The following is a 27,028-nucleotide window of genomic DNA, read 5'->3' as shown; positions in this document are numbered from 1 at the left end:
GCTGAGTGTAAAGCAGAAACTATTTGTAAACACACTTTTATGTAAAATTCACGTTTTATGATTTGAAAGGAGCTCCCTGGAACTGTTCATTTAAAAATCCTTTTGGTGCTAATGAAAGTCGTCCTGTTTTCTGTTCGGGAAGGAGGACGAGGTTTTACTTTCCAGCTTTAATATGACCAGAAACAATTTACCAAAAAAAAATAATCCATGTTTGTTTTACTGCAGGACGATTGCATTCAAACAGTGTGATATTTCAGTGTCTGAGAAGCAGTAAGCAACGCAGCAGGGATCAACAATAATGCGAATTCACAGTCCAACAGATAGGAGCTGAAGGAAAGAAAAAAGCAGAAATGATCAAACAAAGGAATTATTTCAAAGAGGATTTGTAAGGCAAAAGGCTTTCTTGAATGTAAAGATCCTGCAAGTTCTCACACTGGTGTTTCCTCTTTGAAAAGAAGATCTAAACCTTTAAAACCAGAAGGTGCTTTTTAGAGAAGATAAATGGAGGGAGAGGAGATGGAGGGGATAAACTAAAATAACTGAAGCAGTGGTGAAGGAATTGACTCTGTCTTTTCTAAGAGCAGTGGAGCGGCGTTGGCCTGTTGACACTGGAAAGCCCAGAAGCAATCAGTGGTCTGGTTCTTGACTAAACACATTAATTTCTGTGAGGAAGAAGCCCTGAAATTTCCCGTGGCCCTGGGTTGATGGAGAAGGGAGAGGGGCACAGAGGCTGGGCCGGGCTGTGGTGTCCAGGATGAATTGGGCTGGAGATTTAATTCAGCGGGTGAACATCTTGCTGCGGGCAGACGGGGCTCTCGAGGAGGAGTGGTGGCAGCAGAGCAGGGACTGCAGGGCAGGTGAGCAACGGTGGAAATCGTAACCCTGGGCTGAGCTTTGCTGCCTGTTGATGATGAGCGGCTCAGTCCTATTTCACGTTAGATCATGTCGCAAGCAGCAGTAACAGCACTTTTCTATGGATAATGTTAGTGAAGCTCCTGGAAGGAGAGGGAGTTCTGCCCTCTCAGTGTGAATTCAATGTGCAAATACCCCGTGATCCCCCTGTGAGGAGTTTCTTGCATGTGCCTTTGACACTGTAAATCACCACCAAGGGCATTTACCCCAAACTCGGATCTACGTTAGAGGCTCCGCGATGTAGATGTCAAACAAACATATTTGGGAAAACTGCCTCCCAGTTCCCTTTTTCACTGCTGCTGAACACGTCTCGATGCCAACAGGCAAGTTGTGAAACTAGATTAGTCGGAGTAGAGATACTGGGCAAGAAAAACGTGCCATAACTGTGACAGTGAAGCTGGTTCCTGTGATAGTGGCGCCTGGTCCGAGCTGCGATGGCCTCCGAGGTGCAGGAGGGGACGGGCAGCAAGTTTAGTGCTCGGGTGCAGCGCTCCTCCGAGTGCTGTGCAACGGGCGGCGCTGCCTGTGCAGGAGGAAGCTGCTCCGGGGCAAGGGGTGAATAATGGTTGTCTCTTCGCCGTGGGGTTGAATACCGCTGAGCTCAGTGACAACTCCTCGGTCGCCATGGGGGGGAGTTTCTCCACTGGAGTTTAGCGAGGGAAACGTGCTCAGCTGGCGCAGTTGTCTCTTGTCTTGGGCCAGAACTCTTTCTTGGGTGGTGTACGCTCTCCTGGGTCGGTGTTCATTCAGCCAGAGCCTGTTTTCTGCAGAATCCGAGGCGCTTTGAAGAGCGTGCTTCAGGGTGTTTCCCGCCGTGTACCCTGAAAATGCCTCTTGTGTTACAACAACGATGGCAGCGCCGTCTGCCTGGTGATTGCTGCTTGTGCTGCGCACGAGATACGGGGATGGAGGGTGGGGGCAGAGATGTTCGGGTCCCGGCTCAGGGCTGGATGGCAGCAGGACGGAGCAGGCTGGTGTCTGTAAAGCTCTGCCCTCACCCGCAGAGAGCTGAGCCCACTGAGCGGTCAGGAACAGCAGCCTGGGCCTTGCACTTGCTTCTCTGAAGAAATAGAGAATAAATCTTAGGGCTGCGTCTTTCTGACATCTGCGAAAGCAGGAATATGGTCTAATCAGGCATGTGGCATGTCCAGGATATGTTTAATGTTCTGGGGCAGGGGTACTCCAGCAGCATCCGCTCCAGATGGCAAATACCCTTCAGCCCCGTGACTCTTCCTGGGCAGCTGGTTCTTGAGCGGCGTGGCCGGAGCTGGCGGCACAGGCTGGAATGGCAGGAAGCAGGTGGATGGGATGTTTCCTGATACCAACAGACTTGCTGGTTTCAAAGAAGGGTATTTCAATACGGACAGATGCCCCTAACCCGCAGAGGTGCCTCTCCCATAGAATTATAGAATTGTTTAGGTTGGAAAAGAGCTTTAAGGTCATTGAGTCCAACCGTTAACGTAACGCTGCCAAGACCCCCATTAGGCCATGTCCTTAAGTGCCACATCTCCGTGTCTTTTCAGGACCTCCAGGGATGGTGACTCAACCACTTCCCTGGGCAGCCTGTTCCAATATTTGATAATCCTTTCGGTGAAGAAATTTTTCCTAATATCCATCCTAAACCCCTGGCACAACTTGAGGACGTTTCCTCTTGTCCTGTGGCCTGTTCGTTGGGAGAAGAGCCTGACCCCCCCCCGGCTACCCCCTCCTTTCAGGGAGCTCTGGAGAGCGAGAAGGTCTCCCCTCAGCCTTCTTTTCTCCAGGCTGAACACCCCCAGCTCCCTCAGCGCTCCTCAGAAGTTCTCCAGCCCCTTCTCCTTGTGCTCCAGACAGAGGTCAGACTGACAGGCCTGTAGTTCCGCAGATCCTCCTTCTGGCCCCTTGTAGGTGGACGTCACGTTTGCTAACCCCCAGTCAACTGGAGGTGAGCCAGGACGGCTGATAGATGATGGCAAGTGGCTCGGTGAGCACCTCCGCCAGCTCCCTTGGTATCCTGGGGGGGATCCCATCTGCCCCCATAGACCTGTGTGTGCCTCGGTGCTGTAGCAGGCCCCTCACCGTTTCCCCGTGGATGATGGGAGGTTCGTTCTGCTCTCCATCCCTGTCTTCCAGCTCAGGGGGTTGGGAACCTGCAGGATAACTGGTCTTACTATTAAAGACTGAGGCAAAGAAGGCATAAAGTACCTCAGCCTTTTCCTCAGCCCTGGTCACTCTGTTTCCCCCTGCATCCCATAAAGGATGGAGATTCTTAGTTTCCTTTTGTTGTGAATGTATTTATAGAAACATTTTTCATTGTCTTTTATGGCAGTATCAGGATTTAAGTTCTAGTTGGGGCTTTGGCCCTTCTAATTTTCTTCCTGCAATACCTCATGACATCCATGTGGTCCTCGTGAGTGGCCTGGCCCTTCTTCCAAAGGTCATGAACTTTTTTTTTTTTCCTGAGTTCCACCCAAAGCTCTCTGTTCAGCCAGGCTGGTCGTCTTCCCCACCAGGTCGTCTTTCGGCACGTGGGGGTGGCCAGCTCCTGCACCTTTAACATTTCCTTCTTGATGAAATCTTCAAGTCCAGCCTTCCTGGCCTCCTGTGCCCTTCAGGACTGCCTCCCGAGGGACTCTGTCAACCAGGCTCCTGAACCGGCCAAAGTCCGCCCTCTGGAGGTCCAAGGTGGCAGTTCTGCTGACCTCCCTCCTTGCTTCTCCAAGAATTGCCAACTCTATCATTTTGTGGTCGCTGTGCCCAAGACGGCCTCCAACCGTCACATCCCCCACAAGTCCTTCGCTGCTCACGAGCAGCAGGTCCAGCGAGGCGCCTTCCCTGGTCGGCTCCCTCCCCAGCTGTGTCAGGAAGTTCTCCTCAACGTGCTCCAGGAACCTCCTGGACTGTTTCCTCTCCGCTGTATTGTGTTTCCAACAGATGTCTGGTAGGCTGAAGCCCCCCCTCAGAACAAGGGCTAGCGATTGTGAGATTTCTCCCAGCTGCTTATAGAATGTTTAGTCTGCCTTTTCGTCCTGGTTGGGCGGTCGATGACAAACTCCCGCCATGATATCTGCCTTGTTGGCCTTCCCCCTGGTTCTTACCCGTAAACACTCAACCCTGTCGTCACTGTCATTAAGCTCTAGACAAACATACAGGGCCACCCTCCCGCCTCTCCTCCCTTGCCTGTCCCTTCTGAAGAGTTTCTACCCATCCAATGGCTTCACTCCCGCCATGTCTCTGTGACGGCAACTATATCATGGGTTTCCTGCTGCACAATGGCTTCCAGCTCCTCCGGACTGTTGCCTGTGCATGTTGGCGTAGGTGCGCTTCAGTTGGGCTATTGATCCCGCCACCTTTTGGGGGAAGAAGCCTTAATTCCGATGTGACCATTCTCAGGCGCTTCTGTGGTTTCTGGCACATCAATAACCCTTGCGTCTTCACTGTTGCGTGGATCTCTGTCCCCTGCCTCCACTGGGACAGCAGACCGAAGGACCCTGTGGGTACACCGTCCCTCACACGCTGCCGTGCCACCCCCAGGCCCATCTCTAGCGAGCCTGGTTTTACCCCTTTCCCCCTTCAAATCTGCGTTAAAGCTCTTTGGATGAGCCCTGCCAACTCCTGCGCAAAGATCCTTTCCCCCTCGGAGACAGGCGCACCCCGTCCGTCACCAGCAGCCCTGGTGTCGTGTCGACTGACCCATGATCAGAGACCTCAAAATTCTGCCAGTGACACCAGGCTCGGAGCCAATACCGATCGGATGGGTCTTCCGCTTTCTTCCCTCATCGTTCCCTGCAACTGGAAGGACGGAGGAGAACACGACTTGTGCTCCCAATCCTTTAACCGGTTGTCCCAAGGCCCTGAAAGTCTCTCTTGATCGCCCACTGTCTTCTTGTTGCAACTTCATTGCTGGCTACCTGAAAAATCAATAAAGGACAATATCCAAGGGCCGTACCAGGGAAGGAAGCTTTCTCTTCACGTCTTTAACCCAGGCCTCGGGGAGGCAGCGACTTCCCTGAGGAGCGGGTCTGGTCGGCACAGCGGGCCTTCTGTTCCCTTCAGGAGGGAGTCTCCTTTGACAACGGCCGGTCTTTCGTTCTTTATGGAAGCGGTTTTGACGCAGGGTGTAGGCGACATCTCTGAGCCTGGATGAACCGTCCTCCTCGCCGTTGTTTGGTTCCACTTGCAGAGCCTTGTACCCATTACGCGAGGGCACTGGGGACGGTGGGGCAGTCACAGAGGAGACGCCCCTTCTGCGTCTTGTCACCATTGTCCTCTATCCCTTAAGTCACCGTGTCCAGGCAGGCGGAGAGAGGAGAGGGGATCCTCCACATCACGTGTCCTGGCTGCCTGCCGGGCCTGTCCCAGGGAAGGGAGGGTGCGATTCCAGTGCTCTGTCTCTCTCTTGTTCCCCCCCCATCCTCCTCACCCTGCTGCCCTCCTCCTGGAGCTCTGGCACCAAGCGGAGGAGTTCCTCTACCTGGGTCCGTCTCCCACAGGTGTGCTCACCGCTGCCGTCCGCTACTGGCATAAGAGTCACAGAACCTGTGATTTGGGTGGGAGGGGACCTTTAAAGGTCCACCCCCCTGCCCTGGGCAGGGACACCTCCCACCAGCCCAGGTTGCTCCAAGCCCCGTCCAACCCGGCCTTGAACCCCCTCCAGGGATGGGGCAGCCACAGCTTCTCTGGGCAACCTGGGCCAGGGGCTCACCGCCCTCAGTGTAAAGAATTTTGTCCTGATGTCTAGTCTAAATACAGGAGGGTAGGGCACACCCTGCAGCCTGGCGCTGTTTTGCAAGGCCGAAACGTATAAAACATAGATTTTCAATCTTCTCCTTTGCAAGCAGCAAACCTTGCGATGAGCGGAGCGAGGGAGCCGTGCAGCGCTGGCGGGGACCGGGGACCGGGGACCTGTTGCCATCCCCGTGGGGAGGCCGGCGGGGGGAACAGGGATGCTGCGGGGGTTGGGCTCCGCTTGCAGGACACCGTGTTTTCCCCTTCCTGCCTTTCCCGGAGCGCGGGAAGCCCGTGGTGAGGTTTGCTCAGTGATGTGAGTGGCTCCTGGCCCGACCTCAGCCCCACGCAGGAGGGGTTTCCACCCCGTGCCCCCCAAGCCCAGCCTCTCTTGAAGGCCGCTTGCCAAAAAGATCCTTTTCCGTGTTCCCCAGGGGTGGGACGCAGCGAGGCTGGGACATAACTGGTCTCTGCGGTCCCTGCCAGGGCTCCGGGCAGGAGCGGCTGCGGTTTGGTGTGAGGTGATCAGTCTTTCCTGTAGGATGCGACTCAAACGGGTCCCCGGCGGTGTGGAAACGGAGCCCCAGGTTGGCATCGCCATGGCCGGAGCCTCGGAGCTGCGCGGGGCCCTGTTTTACCTCCGCTTTGTCCTGCTCGGGCTCCTGAATAATGGAAGGGCCGTAAGCGGATCCGGCACGGCTCTCCGGTTTCCCCAGGGGAAGCATGGAGGCTCGGCCACCACCCTGCCCTCACCCTAGGGGATCGGGTGTCGGATGGAGCCGAGGCAGGGGAGGGCTGGGTGCTGCGGGGAGGGCGGCCGGTGCCTGCGGTGGGTCCCCTTGTGCCCGTCCCACCCCGGTGCTGGGCTCCGGCCCCGGCTGGGGGGACTGGTCCTCTCCGTCCTGGGTCTGTGCCTGGGGGGGACCGGTCCTCCCTGTCCCCGCCATCCCGGGTCTGTGCCCATCTCAAAACAGCCTTTGCACCTGCGGCTTCTCTCTCTTGTCCAGTTTATGCCAAGAACAAGTGAAAATAAAATAGAGTATTTCGGTTGGAAGGGACAAAGATGTGCTTTTTAGCCCCATTTAAGCCAGCTCTCTATTCCTCAGGCAAAATTATTATTATTATTATTATTATTATTATTATTATTATTATTATTATTATTTTATTGTTATTATTCAGCAAGCAGAAAGTGTGAGCACCCAGTTTTGGGCCAGAGGGGGGTTTGTGAGTGGCTCTGGGTGCCAGGGCCCCGGCTGTCCCTGGGGGCTGAGGCCGTGCCCTGGCCCCCGCAGGGGGGGGACGGGTGGAGGGGCCCCTCTCCAGCACCCCAACCGGCATTTGGGATTTCTCCCATGGCGCAAGGGGGTGAGGGGAAGGGCTGGCTCAGGCTGGGCTTGCGGGACTTGCTTGGAGGGCAAGAGGACGCAGGAGCACACGGCGGTGGGCGCTGGGGGCCGTGTCCTGGCTGTGGATTCCTTCCCGGTCCGGGCAGGCTCATGGATGTGCCTGGAGAGGGTCCAATCCTGCCCTGGCTCTGCACCCTGAGATGGTGTGTGGGGACCGAAGGGGGGGGTCTGGTGGCTCTGAGGCACCCCGTGGCAGTGCCCTGTGTTCCCCGAAAGGCTGTTTCTGCGGTGGGGCTGCCTGTCGCACCCACGAGCGTTGGGGACCCCAGGGGGACCCCCCCCCCTCCCCTTCCTTCCTGTGAGGGCAGGAAGGACCAAGCCCCGGTTCCTTCCTGCGCAGGGATGGGGGTCATGGGGCACCTGTGGTGAGAAAAGCCCTCCCCATCCTGCAGCTGCTCCGGTCATTTCGACATCCCACGTGAGCCACCGAGCCCCACGTCCCTTCCTTGCCTTGGGCAACTAAACAGCACAAGGCACCGTCCGGGCTCCCTTGACCCCCCCCCAGCATCTCCCAGCCCCTGCCCGGGTGCGAATACCGGACCAGCCCTGCTCGGCTGCGGGCAGGGCATCCCCACTGAGCTCCCTACGACCCCACGGGGACAGAGCCACTGGCATCCCATGATGGCAATTTATAGATTTAAAAATTAAACAGCAGGGGAAAAGCGAAAGCCAGCGGTTCCGGAAGCCTGCGGACGTCTCTTCCTCTCCTTCCCAGCGCCATCGCCTGCTTCCTGCCCTACCTTTTCTCTCCGCGGCCACCTTTGTCCTCGCAGCTGTGACTGAGTCTGGCGGTTCCATCTGAACCCCCGGTGCGCAGCCGGGGCTGGAAGGCGTCGGGGGGGATTTGCAGAAGACGGAGCCCGGGAAGAGACGTTGGGGCCTTCCTGAAGGTAGGAGAGGTCCAGGCCAGCGAGGAGAGGAGGGGAATGGGATCCGCGGTTCTGTGTGGGTGAACGGGGAGGATGGGATGGATCCATTTGGATGCCGTGGGTGAGTTGCCGCGTCCGGAGGGGATGTGGAGGAGCACCTGGCTCTGAGCTGGGCGCAAGTGATGCCGTTGGACACCTCGTGGTGGGTGCTCTGGGCTGCTGGGGCCACGTTCCTGCTGGGGGTCTGGAGGAGGGAGTCAATGGGGCAGAAATGGGGCTTGGAGGGTGGAGGAGCTGGGGACAAACTGGGCCATGGGAAGGGCCCCACACGGCCCACGTTGGCTCATGGGGATGGAAGGGGCTGAGTCCCGCGCCGCGGCTGCGATGCCCAACGCTCCAGCGAGGAGCTGGGGTCTGCGGGGACCCCATGGTGCCTCGGGGGCTGCATCCCGGGTGGGATCCCAGCAGCCAGCTCTGCCCTGGCCCAGGGTGCCGGGGGTGCAGCTCTGGCTCGGCAGCCCCGGAGGTTTTTGTCAGCTCAGCAGAAAATAAATGGGGAAATAAACGGGGATGAAAAAACACGACGACTCTGTGTCACCAGCGCCCCAGCTCAGCACAAGATGCGTTTTCACCCCGGTGCCACCAAAGTGGCAGGTTTGCACGGGAGTTTGGGATGCAGGGGCACAGAGCCCGCGGGGTTAGTGCCTGGGGCTGCCGATGGGGATGGCGGGTGGGTGGGAGACAGCCGATGCCATCGCGGGATGCCCGGTCCAGGGGGAAGGCTGGGGCTGCCCTAAGCCCTGCAGCGGGGAGCGGGGGGCCCTTCGTCGCATCCCACCCAGGGTCCCCGCCAGCCCGGCTGGTTCACCGAGCACTCGCTGGCGTGGGGCAGAGGACGCCAGCGGACGCTCCTCCTCTGCGGGAGGCAGGCGAGGACTCGGGGTGGGGCTTTGCCGAGCGAGAAACCAGAGTCCGGCCAGCCCTGGGGAAGCTGCCAGGACCGAGCACCCCGGCGAGACGGCGAGGCTGCCTGGCTGCCGCCCCCGCGCACCCACGCACCGGGCTGCCGTGCACCCCGTAAGTCTCTGCCGCCTCGGTGGGCGCGTCCGGAGCGGTGCTGGGCATGAGCCATCCCAGCGGCGTCACGGGACGGGGCTGCACGGGAAAGGGGTGCCCTGAGCCAGGGTTGCCTGGGGACCCGGGGAGGGAGTGAGGGCAGGGATGGCGGGCTGTGGGGACCGGGTCAGACCCAAGTGTCCCCTTACCGAGCTGCCCGCAGAGACCCCCCCATGCTGTGGGGCTGGAGGAGACCTGGGTTGACCTAAAACTTCGGCTCCCGGAGTCCTGCGCTGCTGAAACGCAGCTTTTCCCCTCCTTCCTCCCTGAGGGACGACCCGTGGAGCGGAGACACACACAGAGCGGGGGGCCAGAGCCTGGGCTGGCTCCCAGGGGGGCCAGGAGCACCCTGTCCCACGCAGCCCCAAACGGCCACGATTTGCCCATCAGGGACACTCTGCTGCAAAAGTTTGCCAAATCCTCCACCCGAGCGAGCGGCGATTTCTGGCGCTGGGTTACACCCTGCCCCTCTCCATCCCGGGGACCCCTTCCCCATCTCCTGCATCTCCGCGATGCCGGAGACCTGGCGCTTACCCCGCTGGGTGATGCTCAGCCTTTTTTCCGTGCCTCGGTTTCCCCCAGCATGGAAAGGCGCCCCTGGCAGCGGGATGCTGAGCCCTGGCTGTTCCCCTCCGGCCCGTGCAAACAGCCCCGCGCTCCCCAGTGCCGGGGAAGCAGCTGGAGGCGCCCGTGCGGGGGGAGCATCCGGCCCTTCCTCGCAGCCCCGCGGGACCGAGGCGTGTGTTCACTCGTCCTTCTTCCCCCTCCGCCGCCGGACTGAGTCACGGCTGCTGCGTCACGCAGTCCATTTGGCCAGGAGTCTCCTAACGAAGCGGAGGAGTTTGTCTGGCTCTGGGCGAGCGGCTTTTAGCAGCCAGCTGCTCCTGGCCACCGGCCCGATGGCCCCACAGAAGGGTGGCTTTTGGGGACGTCCCCAGCAGGGGGCTGAGCTGTGGGGAAGGTGCTGGGGCAGGGATGCTCCGCGGAGGAGCTGGGAGACTGCTGCATCCCGGTGGTGTGCCCACGGTGGCATGGCCCCTGGTTGTGCCCGTTTCGCTGGGCTGCTTTGTTTCAACACGGATGCAAAAATCCAAAGCCCAATTCGGGGGCTAATTATGGGTCTGCGTTCGTTATCTTCTGGTCTGTTAAGCCTGCGATGCGGAGCGATGCCGGAGGGGCGAGGTGTGTGCGACTCCCCCCGTTCCCCACGGGCTCCCTGCTCCCGCTCCGTGGGGGAAAGCGCTGCCTGCGGGAGCTGGGGGTGCTCAGCAGCACCTCGTTTTCCACCCAGGATGGGCCGCTGGCAGCCAGTTGCCCTCCCGGCTGCCAGAAAAACCTTTGGCCACCCAGAGTAGAAGTACGCCCAGCCCGGTGCGTGGCCGGCCGCCAAACCTCGCCGTTCCCAGCTCACCCCGTGGCCTCAGATCCTGGAGGTCTGGGCTTGGAAATCCACTTCCAGGGTGGCTCACGGCGTGATGTCCCTGTGGGCTGCGATGGGCCCCTAAAGCTGCTCCCGAGCAGCCCGGGCCCCCATCGCTGCGGGGCAAGGACAGGCCGGGGGGGCTCTGGGTGGAGCTGGCCAGAGGGCTTGACCCATGGCCGTGAGCACCCCCGGTTCTCCCCACTCTGCTGTGACCTGGGCAGCGATTTTTAAGCAGCTCCAGGAGCTCGTTGTCCCTCCGAGTGCTTCGAGGAACCAGCGCTAACCGGAGCTCAGGCTCCTGCACCCCCTTTCCCCGCCACCCCTGGGTTCCCGCGCGGGAGGCAGCTCCTCTGCTCTCCTTGGCCAAGATGGGTCTCGCTCGCCCCCGCGCTCCCTCTAACTGCTTATCTCTGACTAACATTCCTGGTGATAACGAGCAACGTTCCGGAGTGAGGTCGGTGGGGCAAGGACGGCACGTGGGGGGACCTGCTGAGCACCAGCCCACTGAGGTGCTAACAGAGTCCCCAAAGGACTTTTGGGCTGGAAAACAGGAGTTTTCTGCTTAAAATAAGCCCAGCACACGATCCAGGATGGTGGCAACAGAGGTGCTGCACCGGCCTCTGCTGTTTGGGGACCGTGGGCGGGCCGGGAGCATCCGCTGCGCGGCGGCAGTCGATGCAGTGGTGTATTTAAGGCGAAGTCGCGGGTAAAGCCCAGCCTTCGTTCGGGAACGCTGGCAGCTTTCTCGGCGTTTTATTTTACGGCTTGGGAGGGCTTTTCCTCCACGTGGCTGCAGTCAAAGGCGCTTTGACCCAAACAAGCGGCCGCGCTGTGAGCAGTTTGGATGGGGCTGTTTCTGCCCCGCTAGGCTGGGCACGGATTGCTCTGCACTTTCCCCTTTTCCAGGGCAGACCCGGTCGTATTTATAGTGGAAAAACCCCAGGCAAACACAGGAGCCTTTTAGCCTCCTGCCACGCCTCTGCTACAAGGCAAAGTATCTCAAGGGCAGTACAAATTCCCTGAAGGTGATGCTCTCCCCCCTCGGGGACGGCTTTCGTGTCCTACCACGCAAGGGCCGTGGCTGGGACGGGGCGACGGCGGCTGCCGGGGGGCAGGCGGGGAGCAGAGCGGGCAGGAGGGGCTGGGGGACTTGCTTCATCCTCGCCGCGCTGGAAGAGCAGCCCGGGCTCCTTTGAGACCCGAGCGTTTCCCAGGGCTCGGTGCCAAGTCCCAAGCTCTTGGTGACTGTTCCTGAAGTGCCACCCAACCCCAAAGTCTTCCCCGAGGCGTGTGTCACCTGCGTTTCTTCTGCCTCTGGCTGCGGGGGCTGCTGCGCGGGGTGTTGCAGCAGCTGGGGGTGCTGGCAGGGCTGCCGGGGTGCACTTTCTACCTGGATGTTTTTTTTTTTTCCTGGCTGGGTTGGGGTGTCCTGCCCCTGCCTGCCCAAAGGGGACAGTGCCCGGGTGCCACCCGATGCCCCATGGCCACCCCCAGGTGCTCTGGGCAGAGGGGGCAGCCCCGGGGGTGCATCCAGGTACCGCCCCCACCGTCCTGGCCAGGGGATGGGGGTTTGCTCTGCTCTGTGCCCTGACCCAACGCACCCCTTCCTCCCGCAGGCCCCAGCGTGCCGGCCCGGTGCTATGCGATGCTCCCTGAAGCGCTCCCTCACGGCTGCTCTTGCAGCCTCCTTCCTCCTCCTCCTCCTCCTCCTCCATGGGGACAGCCGGCAGGAAGAAGATCCCCTGGAGGTGAGTCCCCCACCGGTGATGTCCCGCGTGAGGGGCTGCTGGAGCATCCTCCATCCCTGCCTGCCCCACAGGGACCCCAGCCCCAGCTCTGCTCCCTTCCCTGCCCCGTGTCACCCCCAAACCCCAGCTCTGCCTTCTCCTCTCCCTGTGGTTGCCCTGCGCACCTGGGAATCTCCCGATCCAGGAGCTGGGAGGGCAGGACAGGGGCTCCCCCTCATTTCTGGGTCCCCCCTTGTCCCCACCTTGCTCACGCGTGTCCATGGTGCTCTGGGGTCTGATGTGGTTTCCTGCGGCTCCCATCCAGGCGGAGCTTAAGGGCTTGGCCCCAGACAGGGTCCTGCAGATGCTGCAGCCAGCAGGAGCCCAGCGCATCCTCCGGGACATGGATGACTTCTCCGCACTCCACAATGTCTCCTACCACCTCCTCGCTGGCTCCCTGTCACCCCATAAAAGTGAGTGGCTCCGGGACTCCGAACTGAGCAGGGCTGGGGATTAGATGGAGGGGTGGAGGAAGGTCAGCGTGCTCCAGGTGTGGTCCTTGCTTCTGCTGCACCTTGGGACAGACCCATCTCCCTGGGGCAGACTTTCCTGCTCTCCACTTAGGAAGATAGAGATGGTGAGGCTGGACCACCGGGGCAATCGCGTAGTGTGAGAGATGTGGGTCAAGCTCTCGGACGGGTGCATGAAGAGCAATTCTCACGCAAACACCATGGGAAGGAGCTCAGGGCAGCCCCATGTGAGTCCATGCCAAAACCAGACGTCCTGTACGCACACGGTGCTGCACAAACCCGAAGCTACAGAGAAGCTGAACAAATGCTACCACAGCTGGGCTGCGGGGAGGGCAGGAGGAGGCCTCATCCCGGTGTGGTTGCATCTCCACGAGGTTTGGAGTAGGTTCGGGCATGCTTCCAGGATGTGCAGCCATGCCATGGAACCATCCCTGCCCCGTAGACTGTCTCTGCACAGTTCCTTCCCCAAGTTTTGCTTCTTTTAGGATGTTTTCCCCAAATATTTCTTCTTCAGAGGAGCCCCTGACTTCTCATCCTGGCCTTTACTTGCCCTTTGGGCACTTCCTGAGATGCTGGGGGCCTCAGCTTCAGAAAGGACCTGCTGACTTTGGACATGGGGCCATAACTGTGTGGGTTGGCCATGTGGAGAGCTTTTTGGAGCTCCCTCCTTGTGGCTTGCAGGGAAAAAGCTCACCATGACACACCCCAGCTAATGCCTTTCCTCTGCCTTGCAGAATTCTTGGCAGTGGGTTTGGCGTCGGTGCGGCGGCCGCGTGGCTACTACCTCCCAGCCACACTCCAGTCCCTCTTCAAGCAGTCGACGGAGGAGGAGCTGCAGGATATGGTAGTGGTGGTGCATTTGGCTGACACGGACCCCACGTGGAACATGCGTGTGGCCGCCAACATCGCCCACAAGTTTGCTCACCACATCCTCTTGGGACGGCTCCTGCTTATCCACGCTCCCCACGAGTTTTACCCCACCCTTGAGGGCCTTAAGAGAAATTACAATGACCCAGAGGAGCGGGTGAGGTTCAGGTCCAAGCAGAATGTGGACTACGCCTTCCTCTTTGCCTTTGCCGCCAACCTGTCCTCCTACTACTTGATGATTGAGGATGACGTGTGGTCCGCCAAGTCCTTCTTGACGGCCATCCGCAAGGCACTGGCTTCTCAGGAAGGCTCCAACTGGGCCACCCTTGAGTTCTCCAAGCTGGGCTACATCGGTAAGCTCTATCGCTCCAGTGACCTTCCTCGCCTGGCTCGCTTCCTCCTCCTCTTCTACCAGGAGATGCCCTGCGACTGGCTGCTGGTCCACTTCCGCCTCCTGCTCACCCAGAAGGACGTCATCCGCTTCAAGCCCTCCCTCTTCCAGCACATGGGCCTCTACTCCTCCTTCCAGGGCACCATCAACCGGCTGGAGGACGATGAGTTCCAGGCCGATGCCTTGGACCTTCCGGACAATCCACCAGCAGTCTTGTTCACCAGCATGTCCGTCTTCGAGAACTACGAGCCCCTCAAGGCTTACAGCACAGCAGAGGGGTATTTCTGGGGGAAAGACCCAGCAGCCGGCAGCGTCTTCTCCATCATCTTCCAGCAGCCGGCTCATGTCACCCGTGTGCGGGTGCGCACGGGCTCCGAGGAGCGCCAGGGGGATTTCCTGCATGCAGGGGTGCTGGAGCTGGGCCGGCAGCGGCAGGCCGATGGCCAGGACTGCTCTGCCTACACCACCGTGGGCACCTTCGAGAAGGGGACCTTGGAGCGGCGGGGGCTGGAGATGGGCCTGCCCGGCCCCGTGGAGTGCGTGAGGATCCGAGTCACCCGGGACCAGAGCGAGTGGCTCATCATCCGGAGCATCGACATCTGGACCACGGCAGGCAGCTGAGCCGGGATGTGGCAGGTTGCCAAAGTGGCTGGATTTTGTACTAAGAGTTCCTTTATTTTTCTCACTTCCTTTTTTGATAAGGAGTTAAATTATTGACTCCCGCTGGTGCTGACACCTGTCTCCGAAGGGATGCGGGACCTGGATGGGCCGGGAGCAGGGCCCACCAGCCCGTGCCTGCCTGGGGGATGCTCCAGCGAGCAACGAGAACGCTGGGGGCGTAGGAGGAGCAGAGGCTTGGGAATTTCAGGCCGAGCAACAGAAAACATTTCCTCCCAGGGAGGATGGTGTACAGGACAAAGCTAATCGGCTAATTAACAATCCAAACGATTAACCAGGCAGTGGCATTTTTTGCAACCTCTCCCCATCACCCCCTCCCCATCTGAGATTTCTAACCCACCGATTCCAACGTGCAGACTTTCCCTCTCCTATCCCATTTTCAAGCTGTCCCTGGAGGGGCCAGGGGAAGATACGGGGGTGCTGCTCACCAAACCCCTCACCCATGATCAGGGCCACAGGGAGCTGGGAGCAGGACCCCCACCACTGGTGATCGCTGATGTCTCGGTGCTGATCAGAGGGGCACCGGCCACCAGATGGACCCATCGCACCAGCTCAGTCCCCACACAGCCACAGCAGCTCTCGTCCACTCACCGCTTCTGTTCAGACCCTTCAAATAGATTCTCCCCCTCTCAGGGGGCTGCAGTTCCCAGGGATCACACCCTGTGTCCAAGACGGATTCACCCCAAGAGGAAAAGTCAGGGAAGATGGGGTTCTTTAAGAGGGGGAGAATTACAGAATCCCAGAATTGTAGGGGTGGGAAGGGACCTCTGGAGATCATCCAGTCCAACCCCCTGCCAAAGCAGGGTCACCCAGAGCAGGTTGGACAGGAACGCGTCCAGGTGGGTTTGAATATCTCCAGAGCAGGAGACTCCACAGCCTCTGTGGAGAAAGGTCCAATGATTGCACACCATGGAACAAGGACGAGTAAAGGAAAATGTCATAATGTGAAGCTCTGGGTACCTTTTAGCCCGGTTAGATGCTGGAGGGTGACCAGGGTGCAGGGACAAAGCCCTCCAACAGCTTCTGTTCAAGTTTGTCTGGCACGATGAGCCTGGAGGGCTGGGTCCCTCCAGTCAGCTCCATCACAAGCTGTTGGCACCAGTACGCAAGGCGGTGACCGGCACCTCTCCCAGTTAGGCTTTTCGCAACAATTGCTCAGCTTTCAACAAGCAAGGAGGAATTCTGATCTGCTCAGCCTTCCTGCAAGACAGCTTGGAGCAGTTTGTCACTAACTTGTGCCAAGCAGCACTGCGCTGGGTTGCCAGTATTTAAAGCCCGGCTCTCCCGGAGCAGGACAGTCACCCTTCAAGCACAGACAAGCACAAATCAGTGCCAGGGGACCCACCTGCAGGGCTGAAACACCTCAGTGCCGTAACCACAGCTCAGTCTCAAGGTCCCGCATCAACTTGCCTGCTGGGCACTGGAAGGAAGTCTGGAGAGCAGCCACTCAGTGCTGGGAGCGCCAGACCTGGTTTGATGAGACTTTTCCCTGAAAAAAAGCCAGCCACGTAATAGATGTTTGTCTGCATTTAATACAGAGATGTTACACGATAAACTCCAGCACCTTCCTGTCGTTATCAGTGTTCTCAGTGGGATCAATATACACATTGCAGAATCAATTCAGTTTTTTTCCACACAGCCCAAGCACAGTCAGAGCTCTCGGAGTGTTTTGAGTAGCACAAGTGTCCCCTCTTCCAGGGCCCCAAGACCCAGACAAGTGTTTACAGTGCTCCAGTAGAGCCTTTGCCCCAGTTCTCTTGGACACAAATGCCCCTGACCACACTGTGAGAGCATCAGGGGTTACTAACGCGGGTACAAACGGAAAGCTTTCTCTCCAGTATGTTTTTATCCACCACTAAAGCAGGAAAAGATATAAACGTAAATCCACCTTTTACCTGTTGGTCTTTTACTTGTGACTGTGCTAATCAGTTCTGTGATATTCACCTGCACAGAAACAAGCCGAAATCCCAGTTATGCTGGTGTAAATCTGGACAAAGTCCATTGAATACAGACTGGAAATCCTCTCAGTTTACACCAGGATAAGTGCAAGCAGCAGCTGACCACTGGCAGGGAACCCCCTCCTCCTCCTTCCTATGCAATGCACTTATCTCAGCACTACGACGCCCAAATAACATCGGTGCAAACTGGAGGAGGAGCCGGCTTCTTCATCCTGGAGGAGTGCCCCATAATCTATCCCACATAAAAATTATCCCACTATTTTTATCCCAGGAAGATTCAGCCAGCTTCCACCACTCCGTACCGAGACCCCAGTCTCTGATGCGGGGGTGGGCTGATGGAGACTCAGTCCCAGCAAGTGGTGCCCGCGGGGTCCCGCCGAGCAGAGCGCACTGGAGCTGCAGCCCCCAACTCGAGTCAGCCCGTGAATACCTGCCTCCCACCCACCATTTACATGCAGCCACGGGGCTAACGATCAGCGCGGATCTCAGCCGGGCAAGGGGTAAGGAGCCTCTGGGCTGAGGGGGAAAGGGCAGGGGGACAAACCCAGAGGCAAGCATTTTGGTCTGCTTCTCTCTATGAAGACGGTATAACAGAGAGGGTTAGAGCTTTCAGTCAAACACCACGGATGTCCTAAGGATGACTTGCTGTCCATCTCGACCAGCAGAGCTACCCTGTCTCCTGGGAAGCGGTGCCGCATAGCTCAGCGAAGATCTAGCTCAGCATCTTGTGACGGTCGAAAACTGTCTTCCTCTGCTCCTGCACTTGGCGCTTCCAGCGCTGCTGGGCCCCCTCCACCCTCTCCAGCATCGTGTTGGCTCTAGCGCCAGATGGGGTGGGGGCTGCGGCCAAGGAACGTGCATCCTGCAACAGAAAGAAACAGTGAAAGAGACTAAGGCAGGCCCAGCCCAAACACAGACGGTGACAGCTCAACTCTGGGAGGAATTTCCACTGAAGGAGCAATTCAAGGCTTGAGTTGTCCTGACAAAGAACCGCATTTTCAGAGCTCCTCAACACCAGTCCCCCAACTCCAGATGCAAAGCTTGCACTGGGGGACCACCCACGGTAAAGTCACAGGCCCCAAATAAAAAAAATCCTTCAGGAGAGAAACTGCTTTAGGTCTAAACGTCTGCTGGAAATCCACTGCTAGGAGTCTGCAAGGAGCTGCAGTGCTAAAGCAAACTTCAGCATGATCTGCACAGATTTGTGCCTAAATGTTTACTTGTGGTAAGTGCCCCAAAAGCAACAGTGCTGGTCCCATACTGGACCAAAGGAGACAAGGACGAGGTCACTGTTTCCCTGTCAGCCATTCTCTTGCCATCCCACCACCTTGTCTCCACCATTACCACAGCCACCCACGTGCACCAGCAGCACAGTCTTACCTCATTCTCCTCCTCATTGTGCAGGGGCTGGGTATAAGCATCTGGCTTCCGGATCAGAGGGTCCACCAGCACAAGGAAAGCCATGTAAAGCAGCAGTGCCCCCACCACAGACAAGTAAATGATGATGATCACCTGCAGTTAAGGACAGCAGAGTGGAAAAGGATCAATAGCATAGATAAGAAGCACCACAGAGGCCAGGAAGCTCCCTTCACAGCTGCTCCTGACGTTTGATCTCTTCCCTCCTCCTAATTTTGCCCACTAAAAGGTCTCTTGTACTTGCAGGAAGGCCAATGAGACGTTAAGTGCCATCACTGCAATAAAACGTGCTGATCTTCTCTGCACTGTGCCAATTTAGGACACATACTCCATGTGAAAAGAGACCAACAAGATGGGTCCCTGCTTAGAGGTGCTTGGCACTGTCACACATCTTCAGCGAGAAGACTGGGCTCCCGTGCAGCCTGCTCCTCACTGCCAGCAGCCCTCCTGACTTGAACACGGTGCCCCTGGCACTACCACTGTGTACTAGCTGTGATAGTTTTATTTTGCTTTTTTGGGCTCTTCTCCAGGAACCCACCAGTCCAGCAGTGCCTGGGATGGCGTGGCATGGCAAGGAGAAGGAGCCAGCCACAGGGAGCACCTGCAATTACCTTGATGGTGGTGGTGCTGCGCTCCTCGTACTTGCATTCACACAGCAGGCAGTAGGCCTCCACATCATTCCCTGGCACTGGCATCGGCTCCACAACATGCAGGCAGTTGCTGTAACACAAAGAAACCAAAATCAGCAACAGGATGAGGCGAAACCAATGCTCTGTGGAAAGACGCTGGGGTGACTTTTTCTGTGTCCCAGCTTTCCCTGATAACACTGATTGGTTTTAGAAGTTCTGCTCACAGCTTAGCTAGCCCAAAGTTCCTGGGACAGACTGTCCAAGCACCTTCTGCAGGGATCCAGTCGAGGTGAAAGGGACTGGAGGGTACACCCTGCTTCTGCTGAGAGCCATGGCTTAAGAAATCATGCCTCCAAGATCCCTCAATCTCTCTTCAAAAAATGCCCCTTGCCCAGGTTGAACGTCACCTACCAAAACGGCTTCCTCTGCAAATCCCCAGGCAGGCAATTACTTCCATAGCGCCGGCTAGAAACTCTGGAGTGTCAGCTTTCATGGAGCAACCCCTCACACTTCAACCCACAACTCACCAGTCCTTCTGCGACACATTCTTGTTGTAAATGTGCCCACTGATGTTCCGGTAGGGGGGGCAGATGCACTTGCAGCGGATGTCCTCCGAGCTCTGCAGACGCAAGAGGAGAGGGGTTAGTGAGTGAACACGTGCGTACAGTTCTGTTGCCCTCACGACGCAGGCCAGTGGGAAAAGGCGAAACATTCCCTAAGAGAGAGAGGATTTCACACCGTGTCTCTTCTTCCTGCTCTGCTCCTTTCACATCAATAACTTCACAGTTTTAAAATGTCTTGAGCACCTCTGCTCCAGACACCAGGTACTTTTCACACACATTTTAAAATGCAAACTCCAAAACACAGCAGAAGGCAGCGCAGAGGCCGCTGTCACGTACATTCACATCTCTACATGATAAACACACAGCTGCTATCGCACTCCTTAGCTTTACAAACTTCCAGAGAAAACAGTTGCTTCTCTGCCATTTTTGTTTCCGTTGTACCACACAGACAGTTCAATGCTTGTGTCTGAAGCTAAACTCACCTTGCTGGCTTGTGCCGGAGGAGGAAGGATGCAGCACAGCAGCGCGATCAGCAGCACGGAGCTCACACATTTCCGGGTACACTGGGCAAACATCATGTAAGCCTGAGAAAACAAAAATTCACATCCAGGACAGAGGATCTCAGCTGAATGCAGCCAGAACTAGTTAGTTTGAGCTTTCTTTTTTGGCCCACTTGCCTCTGTTTTGCCCAGAAGTAGAAATTTAGCCCTGAATCAAGGCTGATGCCAGTCAGAAACTCCTGGAAACACTTTACACAGACCTCAAGAAACACTCCTCTCAAAAAAGCTTCCACCATCTAGAGCCGCGCATCCAAACTACCACAGTCCTGCAAAAATATTGCTGGCTTCCTTACAATTTGACTTCTGCAACTGTGACTCCCTTACTGTTGTGGAGCTCTGCAACAGGTATTTTGATGCTGACAGTTTTGCCCAGTAAAAGAGACAGGATCAGGCAAACCGTGGACCAAGAGCGAACTAAAGGAGTGCACTGAGGCCTCACTGCTGCATTGTATAATAAATGTTAAATCATCTTCTAATACTCAAAATTTTGCTTCTGAACAGGTCAGCGTATTTTCCCAAGCCATGAACTACAGCAAAGAGGGTGGAATATTTACTGATTCCTAAACCTCCTTTACCCCAAGATATCTGTTCAGTAAAATCCTAATTTTTAAAAATTATTTCAAGTTGCTAGCTTGGTGAATTCATTATATGAATGCCTTGTGCTCCCTATGCATAAAATTGTTCTAGAGATGTGTGTTTGCACAAATCCAAAAGAAGATGAGTTCATTTTCTTTGCCACAAAAAGCAAATTTAGTCTCACCAAGGCTGGCATTGACACTGGCATCCCAGCAGGCCTCATGGTGCCACCTTGGGGAGAGCTCTGAAAAGCCACTTCGGCACAGCTTTATTCAGGGAAGGTAAATTAGACCTTCACTAATCAGCTCCATACGGCACACATAATCCCACAGCTAACTCCAGGTACTTATACTCTATTACCTAACATAATTCCATTAGTATTTACATCATCGGAATATTCTATCACTGTTTGCTTTATCTTATGTCAACACTCTGAAAATTAATGTAACTACTTCTTCTATTTTATGGATTACAAACACCAAGTTCCTCTATTCTTTATCTAAACACCAGCTACTTCTAACAAGCTAACCTGCCAAAAACCATCAAAACGCATTCCAGTCCTATCAGCTTATCACAGGATTTCTTAACCCTTTGCATCCCCGTTAGCAGAAACCTCCTCAAACAACGGTTTTCTTTGGTGACACCCTTGCATGTCAGTGTTTTAGCTCTTTATCAAAAATGCTAGTTAATGTATGACTTATCTGAGCTGCATAGTGCACGTTCCCCATTGGAAGTGGCTTTGGGTGACTACTTGTTTGAATTTTTAGCTCAACAAAGGAGCACAGACCTGGAATTTAGTTTAACCTGCTGAACTAAATTCAGATCATCTGAACAACTCATAACTATCATTTTTAATAAAAGCTGGGGAAAACACATGGTCTATTATACCATGAGAACCTGGACCAAACCCCCACAGTGCTGGGAATGACCATGGAGAAGCAGAACTGGCATGGGGTCAGGGTCTCGGGGGGGCTGCCATGGGGTCAGCGTCTCGGGGGTCACGACTGCAGAGCAGGGCCGCTCGCAGGCATGACCCCCCCCACCCCGAGGAGGCCCTGCAGCCACCCGCCCCATGCCCCTTCTCCCCGGGAGCACCCCCAACCCACTCTTCACCTTTAACATCACCCGGAGCCCTCCTAATACTAAACCCACGAGGGCTCCGACACCTCGCCCACCACCTCCCCGCCCGGGGGCTGGGCTCCAACCACCCTGACACCCGCCCGACCCACTCGGACCCCCGGTCCCACGCCAGGCGCACGGAGCGGGCCTTCCCCCGGCGGCCACCCCTCAATTCCCGCCGATGCTCGGCGCTGAGGGGGCTCCCACAACCCAGCCCCACCCCGCTCCAGCGACCCGGCCTCCCGGGATGCCTCCGCTGATCCAGGCCGCTATCGGAGCGCCCCCACCCACCGACCACCGGGCTTCCCCACGGCCCCGCCCCGGCAAGACCCCTCACGGCTCGGGCCCCGGGAGGCGGGAAGCGGCAAGGGAGCGGGTCCTGGCCCGGCCTCGCCTGACCTCCCCTCAGACCGCCCCCACTGCAGCCCCTACCAGCCCTACCTGCGGCGCGACGCCGGCGAGGGACGCTCGCCAACCCCGGCCCCTGCAAGTCCCGCCCCCACCCCGCTGTCTGCGCGCTCATTGGTTACGGAAGGTGAAGCGCAGTGACAGGCAGCACCCGCGGCCAGTCAGAAGGCAGGTGGTCCCGCCGGGTCCTGAGGAGCGGGTCCGCACCCCCTTCCCGCCCTCAGAGCTGAGGGAACGGGGCGGCGGGTGGGTGGCCCTGGCGGTGGTCGGCCCCGGGAGAGCCCGGGTGGCATCCCTGTCGCCGGGCGGTGTTAGGCGGACTAGGCCTAGGGCCGGCCTGGCAGCCCCATCCTGGGGCTGAGCCCCGAGAGGGCCCCGTTCTCCCTCAGAGCGGGCTCTGCCCTGCCGGCCCTGCTCTCCTCAGCTGGTCTCGCCCTGTTCACACCAAAGGTGATGCTGTGTCCATCAAAGGGGAAAATCCAGGCTGCAGTGGTGCCCTTGGTTATGTTTTTTGGTTGATGTATGGTTATAAATTGTATTCATGATCCTCTAGGCTCAAAGGCTGCAGGTCTGCAATCTTATCTGTTGTATGAGAAACCAATGTGCCGTTTTTGCTTCATCATCGGGCCAAGAAGAATGTTGTGCCTTTCAATGGCTGGGGGGCCTTGTGTTCGCCCAAAGAGAGCATTTCTGAGATGTGGCTCTAGAAGTAACTCAGTTTTGCCCTATTTTGTGTGGCCGCTCCTTAACTTCAGGTGTGCAAATGACCTCGGCCTGGGCCCCGTGGCTGCTCCCGGGGCAGCTCCGCTCGGCAGCTGTGGGGGTCCCATCGCTTCTCTGCTTGCTCCGGCGTTTTGCTGATTTACCTGAGCTCTGTCTGTGGTGCCAAGTAAAGTTGGGATCTAATTCAGGTAAAAAGCTACCACTGATGGAAGGAAAAAAAAAAAAGAGAGAGACCCAAACCTCTGGTTTATCTTGTTGAAACCTTGCAGCTGGTGGGCACAAGGTTTTCTCCAGTGGGCCGGGGCAGGGGAGGCCTTTCTGGGCCATGTCTCTGGTGACAGGGATGCTCCATGCAGCACCAGGGACCCATGTCACCTTGGTGGCAGGAACCCATGGCAGGAACCAACACTGTGTCATCATTGGAGGGGTGTTTCCAGTCCTGACAGAGGTTCCTTCTTTGATGAAAATAAAATGAGAAGACTAAGGTGAGCTATATTCAGCCAGAAATACGTTTAAATCAGAGGGGAATGTCTGTCTGGCATAGATAGTTTTAACTATTTAGAAAGGAGTAAATTGCTTGAGACTATTTGTTTTAGGGTTTGTAGGATGTATCGACTGATGCCTTATTGGCATCATGGAGATGTGGTGGAATGGCTCCTGTGAGTGGAGTGTTGGAATGGAGGGATACAGGTTTGTCAGGAAGGACAGGCGGGGGGGGACAGAATCCCAGAATGGTGGGGGTTGGAAGGGACCTCTGGAGATCTTCTCATCCAACCCCCTGCCAGAGCAGGGTTACCCAGAGCAGGTAGCACAGGAATGCATCCAGGTGGGTTTTGAATATCTCCAGAGAAGGAGACTCCACCACCTCTCTGGGCAGCCTGTGACAGGGCTCTGCCACCCTCACAGGAAAGAAGTTTTTCCTTGTGTTGAGATTGAATTTCCCATATTCTGGTTTGTGCCCATTGCCCCTTGTCCTGTCACCAGGCTCCAGAAGAGCTGGAGACCTTCGAGCCCCTTCCAGTCCCTAAAGGGGCTCCAGGAAAGCTGGGGAGGGACTCTGGAGCAGGGAGGGGAGCCTTGGGACGAGGGGGAATCGTTTTAAACTGAGGGAGTTCACATTATGACATTTAAAAGAGGGGAGCTTTAGATGAGATATTGTGAAGAAACTCTTTGCTGTGAGGGTGGCCCCCTGGGCCAGGGTGCCCAGAGAAGCTGTGGCTGCCCCATCCCTGGAGGGGTTCAAGGCCAGGTTGGACGGGGCTTGGAGCAACCTGGGCTGGTGGGAGGTGTCCCTGCCCAGGGCAGGGGGTGGCACTGGCTGGGCTTTAAGGTCCCTTCCAACTCTAACTGTTCTATGGTTCTATGACTGTGGAGACTGACAGTCCTTAAAATGTCCCACAGTGCTCCACTGTGAATTGCAGTTACTGATATAAAAGTGTTTTATCATCTCATTGCTGTAATGTTTAAAATACTGACCCTGCCACGGCCCTGTTCCCCTCACACTCAGCTGAAGTCTGATCCAAGGAAATATTCCATGAGAATAATCCTGGGTATTAGATGCACAAGGGACTTCTAATTCCTTCCTCCTACTCCAGCGTTGCCAAGCGGAAGAACCTCTTTGGTGCTAACTTGCCGCTCTCACTTCAGAGCAGAACTTTAGGCTTGGCTATGAGATCCTGTCAATGTAGTGAAATGACTGAGTTTTTACAGGTTTAAAAGCCAGATGATCATGGGGATTTTATGTTACCAACTGTCCCAGCACGATTGGCAAGGAGGTATTTTTATCTTCTCTGACATGCCTGTTGTCACAGCAATCTGTTTTTCTGTGTTCTTTTGCAGCCCAAAGGTACATATCACTGCTTCTTGTGTGGCTGGAGTAAGCTGGCTAGACACCTGGAGGAAGTAGCCTGAACTGGTGACAAGACACTGAGCAATCCCTTGGAGTAAGTAAAGGAGTGGCCCAGGCAGCTGAGGCACGGAATGCAGGGATCAGGGTTTTTTTAGGTGAGTGCCTCAAAGACAGACCCACCAAATACAAGATGAGCTTGAAAGTTGCGTTTCAGTTTCAAGTCCCTTTTTCAGGAGTCTGGTTTCTGATTCCTTGGGAGGGTTATCTGTGTGTGCATTTCCTTCATAGTTATGGGGAGGATCTCACACACAACTGTGTGTGTGAGTCCAGGAGACTGTTTTCTGTTTCCTTTCTTGCTGGCTTTCCCCCTGCTCAGCAGCCTTTTTGTCTCTCCCAGGTAACTCAGACACAGTGGGCTCAGTTATCTTCTGAATGTCATCCCTGTTGCTGTGTTTAAAGCCCAGCAGCGGTGGGAAAGGAGAGAGTGTGGCTGGAGGGAGCAGGATTTGCTGCTTTGTTTCTCCCTACCTGTTGCTCAGCCTCGTCCTCACTCCTAAGTGCATCACTATACGGATCAAACAGATGTGGTCGTGTTTCCTGAATTTCTTGGTGTGCTGGAGACAGGTCCCTTCAAAAATCTAGCTTCAGTAGTGGGTCCTGAACCCTTAGAGATCTTGCCCTGGATTCTGAGTAATTTGGGTTGATGTTTGCTGCTGAAACCGGCCTGCAGAGGTCTGTGACTTGTACAGTGGTCTGGCAGGAGGCTTCGTTGTACCTTGGAGACTGCAGGACTAGCAATGCCTTTGTGGGGCTGTTCATTTCTGATTTCTGCCTCTCGCTTTGTTGGCATCAGGCAGGTGACAGAGGTGCCTCAGAGAAGCTTACCATAGGCAGTGTCCTGGGAGAAGAGGCCCAACACAGTTCATCTGTCATGGAGAGGGAGGGATTCGGAGATCAGCATAGGAAACAAAGAAACACAAATATGTAGAAAAGGGGAAATTCATCAGGTGTCGCTGTTGATGCCCTGAACTCTCCCCTTACTGATGTAACTAGTCCTGACTGGTATTCGTGGTGTCAGCTTTTGAAGGACAGGTGGCATTTTTGTTAACATGACCAGTGGCTAAAGACACGCAAGAACAGCTTGTCCTTGTTCTTTCTGGAAATGGGTGTTAGCGACTTCACTGTAAACCTTCTTCCGGCACAACGGTGGGGTCATATCAGCTGCCAGATATTTAAAGGGCAATTTATTTTAAATTGTAAACAAACAGATTGACTTGTAAATATCTTAGAGATACATCCTACCATTATAAAGGGCATCCTATAATTCAGGGAACACTTCATTCTTCACCTGCAACAAAAGGATCTCGTCTTTCTATTAAGCATGAAATGAAATTTGCTCACAAAATGCTTTCAGAATTTTAAACTGACGAGAGAGGATGCAAGGGTGCTTGGGCATTGAGCCAGCCTCCTTGAGCTCTCTTCCTTGCGTGGGATGGTTGATTACACCAAGGAGTAGCAATTCTTCTCTCCTTTGCTGTCAGCTGCCTTACAGCTCCAAGAAAGTGGTTTCTGGTGACATCCCTCAGTTTCCTTAATCAAATGGTACGCAGCAGTGCTATAGGGTTTCTGTGAGGGTGACTGAAGAACTTGTGAGGGTCACAAGAACTGCTTGTGAGAGTATGTTAAGATTGCAACATGAAAGGCCTGACGATCTTAAAAAGTTGCGTAGAAGCCTTGTAGAGATTTCTGAGCATATGTTAATGAGCAAACATTGTCAATCACAGGCAGGAGCAGCTGGTGTGTGCGTGGGGGTTGACAGAAGATGTGGCTTTCCCAGCATGCTGGACTCTGATAACCCAGGAGATACAGTGTCAGTATGTGTCCTTTGGTCATGCACAGACAGGCTGGCGTTGTGAAGGACCCTCTGTCAAACATGACTTCCCATGGGATGAACGGGGTAGAGAACAACCATTAGCCTAACAGCCATGAAAGGATAAATCTGGACCATGGAATTTGGTGTTGGGTCTCACGGCTCACAGCTGTGTAGCAATTGCTCACTTGCACCTTGAAGTGCGATGGTGAGGAGATTCGTAGTGTTGGTGGCAGGGTGTCTCTGGGGCGGCGAGGGGGAAACAACTCAGACATGGCTGATGTCCCAAAGGGCTTGAGTCATGCTTCTCCACCTTAGTTGCATATAACCATTTCGTAGGCTGCTTCTGCCCCTGTTGGAAGCCATTTCCAGTCTAAATATTCACAGTTTACAAAGACAGCTGAGGAGAAAGTCCTTGTCCAAGTTCTCTTGTGGTGCTAAGACTAGAAGAGAGAGCTGCTACACCCCAGGGCAGTGCTCTAGCCACTGGCCCACACTGCTTCCCTCTGCTTGAGTTCAGTAAAGAAAAAGCAAAGAACAGAGGCCTTGTTAGAGGGAAAAGGGAATTCCCTGTGACCAGAGTATTTTTCAAGAGCCGATGCTCTGTCCTGGAGCCTGTGAGCCTGTGTGATGATGCAGCCCTACTGTGAACCACATAGGAGCTTAAGAAGTGGTCTCATCTGCTGGAGCTGCCATCCGAAGGGGTAGGGGAATGCGTGCTTATGGAGCTG

General features: G+C 56.0%; 2 protein-coding genes across 6 annotated transcripts; one reads left to right on the top strand and one right to left on the bottom strand.

Annotated features, from left to right (window-relative positions):
• Positions 1-736: 736 nt before the first annotated feature.
• LOC134525573 (alpha-1,6-mannosyl-glycoprotein 4-beta-N-acetylglucosaminyltransferase-like) lies at positions 737-16,005 on the top strand. 5 transcript variants are annotated; one of them, XM_063356552.1, is made up of 5 exons: positions 737-857; positions 7,741-7,915; positions 12,050-12,181; positions 12,486-12,633; positions 13,425-16,005. In XM_063356552.1, exons 3-5 carry the CDS (start codon positions 12,074-12,076, stop codon positions 14,567-14,569), a joined length of 1,401 nt encoding a protein of 466 aa, XP_063212622.1. In that variant the 5' UTR covers positions 737-857; positions 7,741-7,915; positions 12,050-12,073; the 3' UTR covers positions 14,570-16,005. The 5 variants fall into 5 exon arrangements, with proteins under 5 accessions (XP_063212622.1, XP_063212624.1, XP_063212623.1 ...); XM_063356553.1 differs by having other exon boundaries at positions 808-857; positions 7,678-7,915; XM_063356554.1 differs by lacking the exon at positions 7,741-7,915 and having other exon boundaries at positions 805-857.
• A 130-nt stretch (positions 16,006-16,135) lies between these two features.
• On the bottom strand, positions 16,136-21,958 carry TMEM9 (transmembrane protein 9). Its single transcript, XM_063356560.1, has 6 exons — positions 21,889-21,958; positions 19,675-19,776; positions 19,157-19,248; positions 18,612-18,720; positions 17,965-18,096; positions 16,136-17,446 (listed from the first exon to the last, which is right to left on the bottom strand). The coding sequence occupies exons 2-6, from the start codon at positions 19,768-19,770 to the stop codon at positions 17,297-17,299; spliced, it is 579 nt and encodes a 192-aa protein (XP_063212630.1). The 5' UTR covers positions 19,771-19,776; positions 21,889-21,958; the 3' UTR covers positions 16,136-17,296.
• Positions 21,959-27,028: the final 5,070 nt, after the last annotated feature.

The sequence above is a fragment of the Chroicocephalus ridibundus genome, chromosome 20 (assembly GCF_963924245.1).
Source record: "Chroicocephalus ridibundus chromosome 20, bChrRid1.1, whole genome shotgun sequence".
NCBI lineage: Eukaryota > Metazoa > Chordata > Aves > Charadriiformes > Laridae > Chroicocephalus > Chroicocephalus ridibundus.
This window is presented reverse-complemented; position numbering and strand designations above follow the sequence as displayed.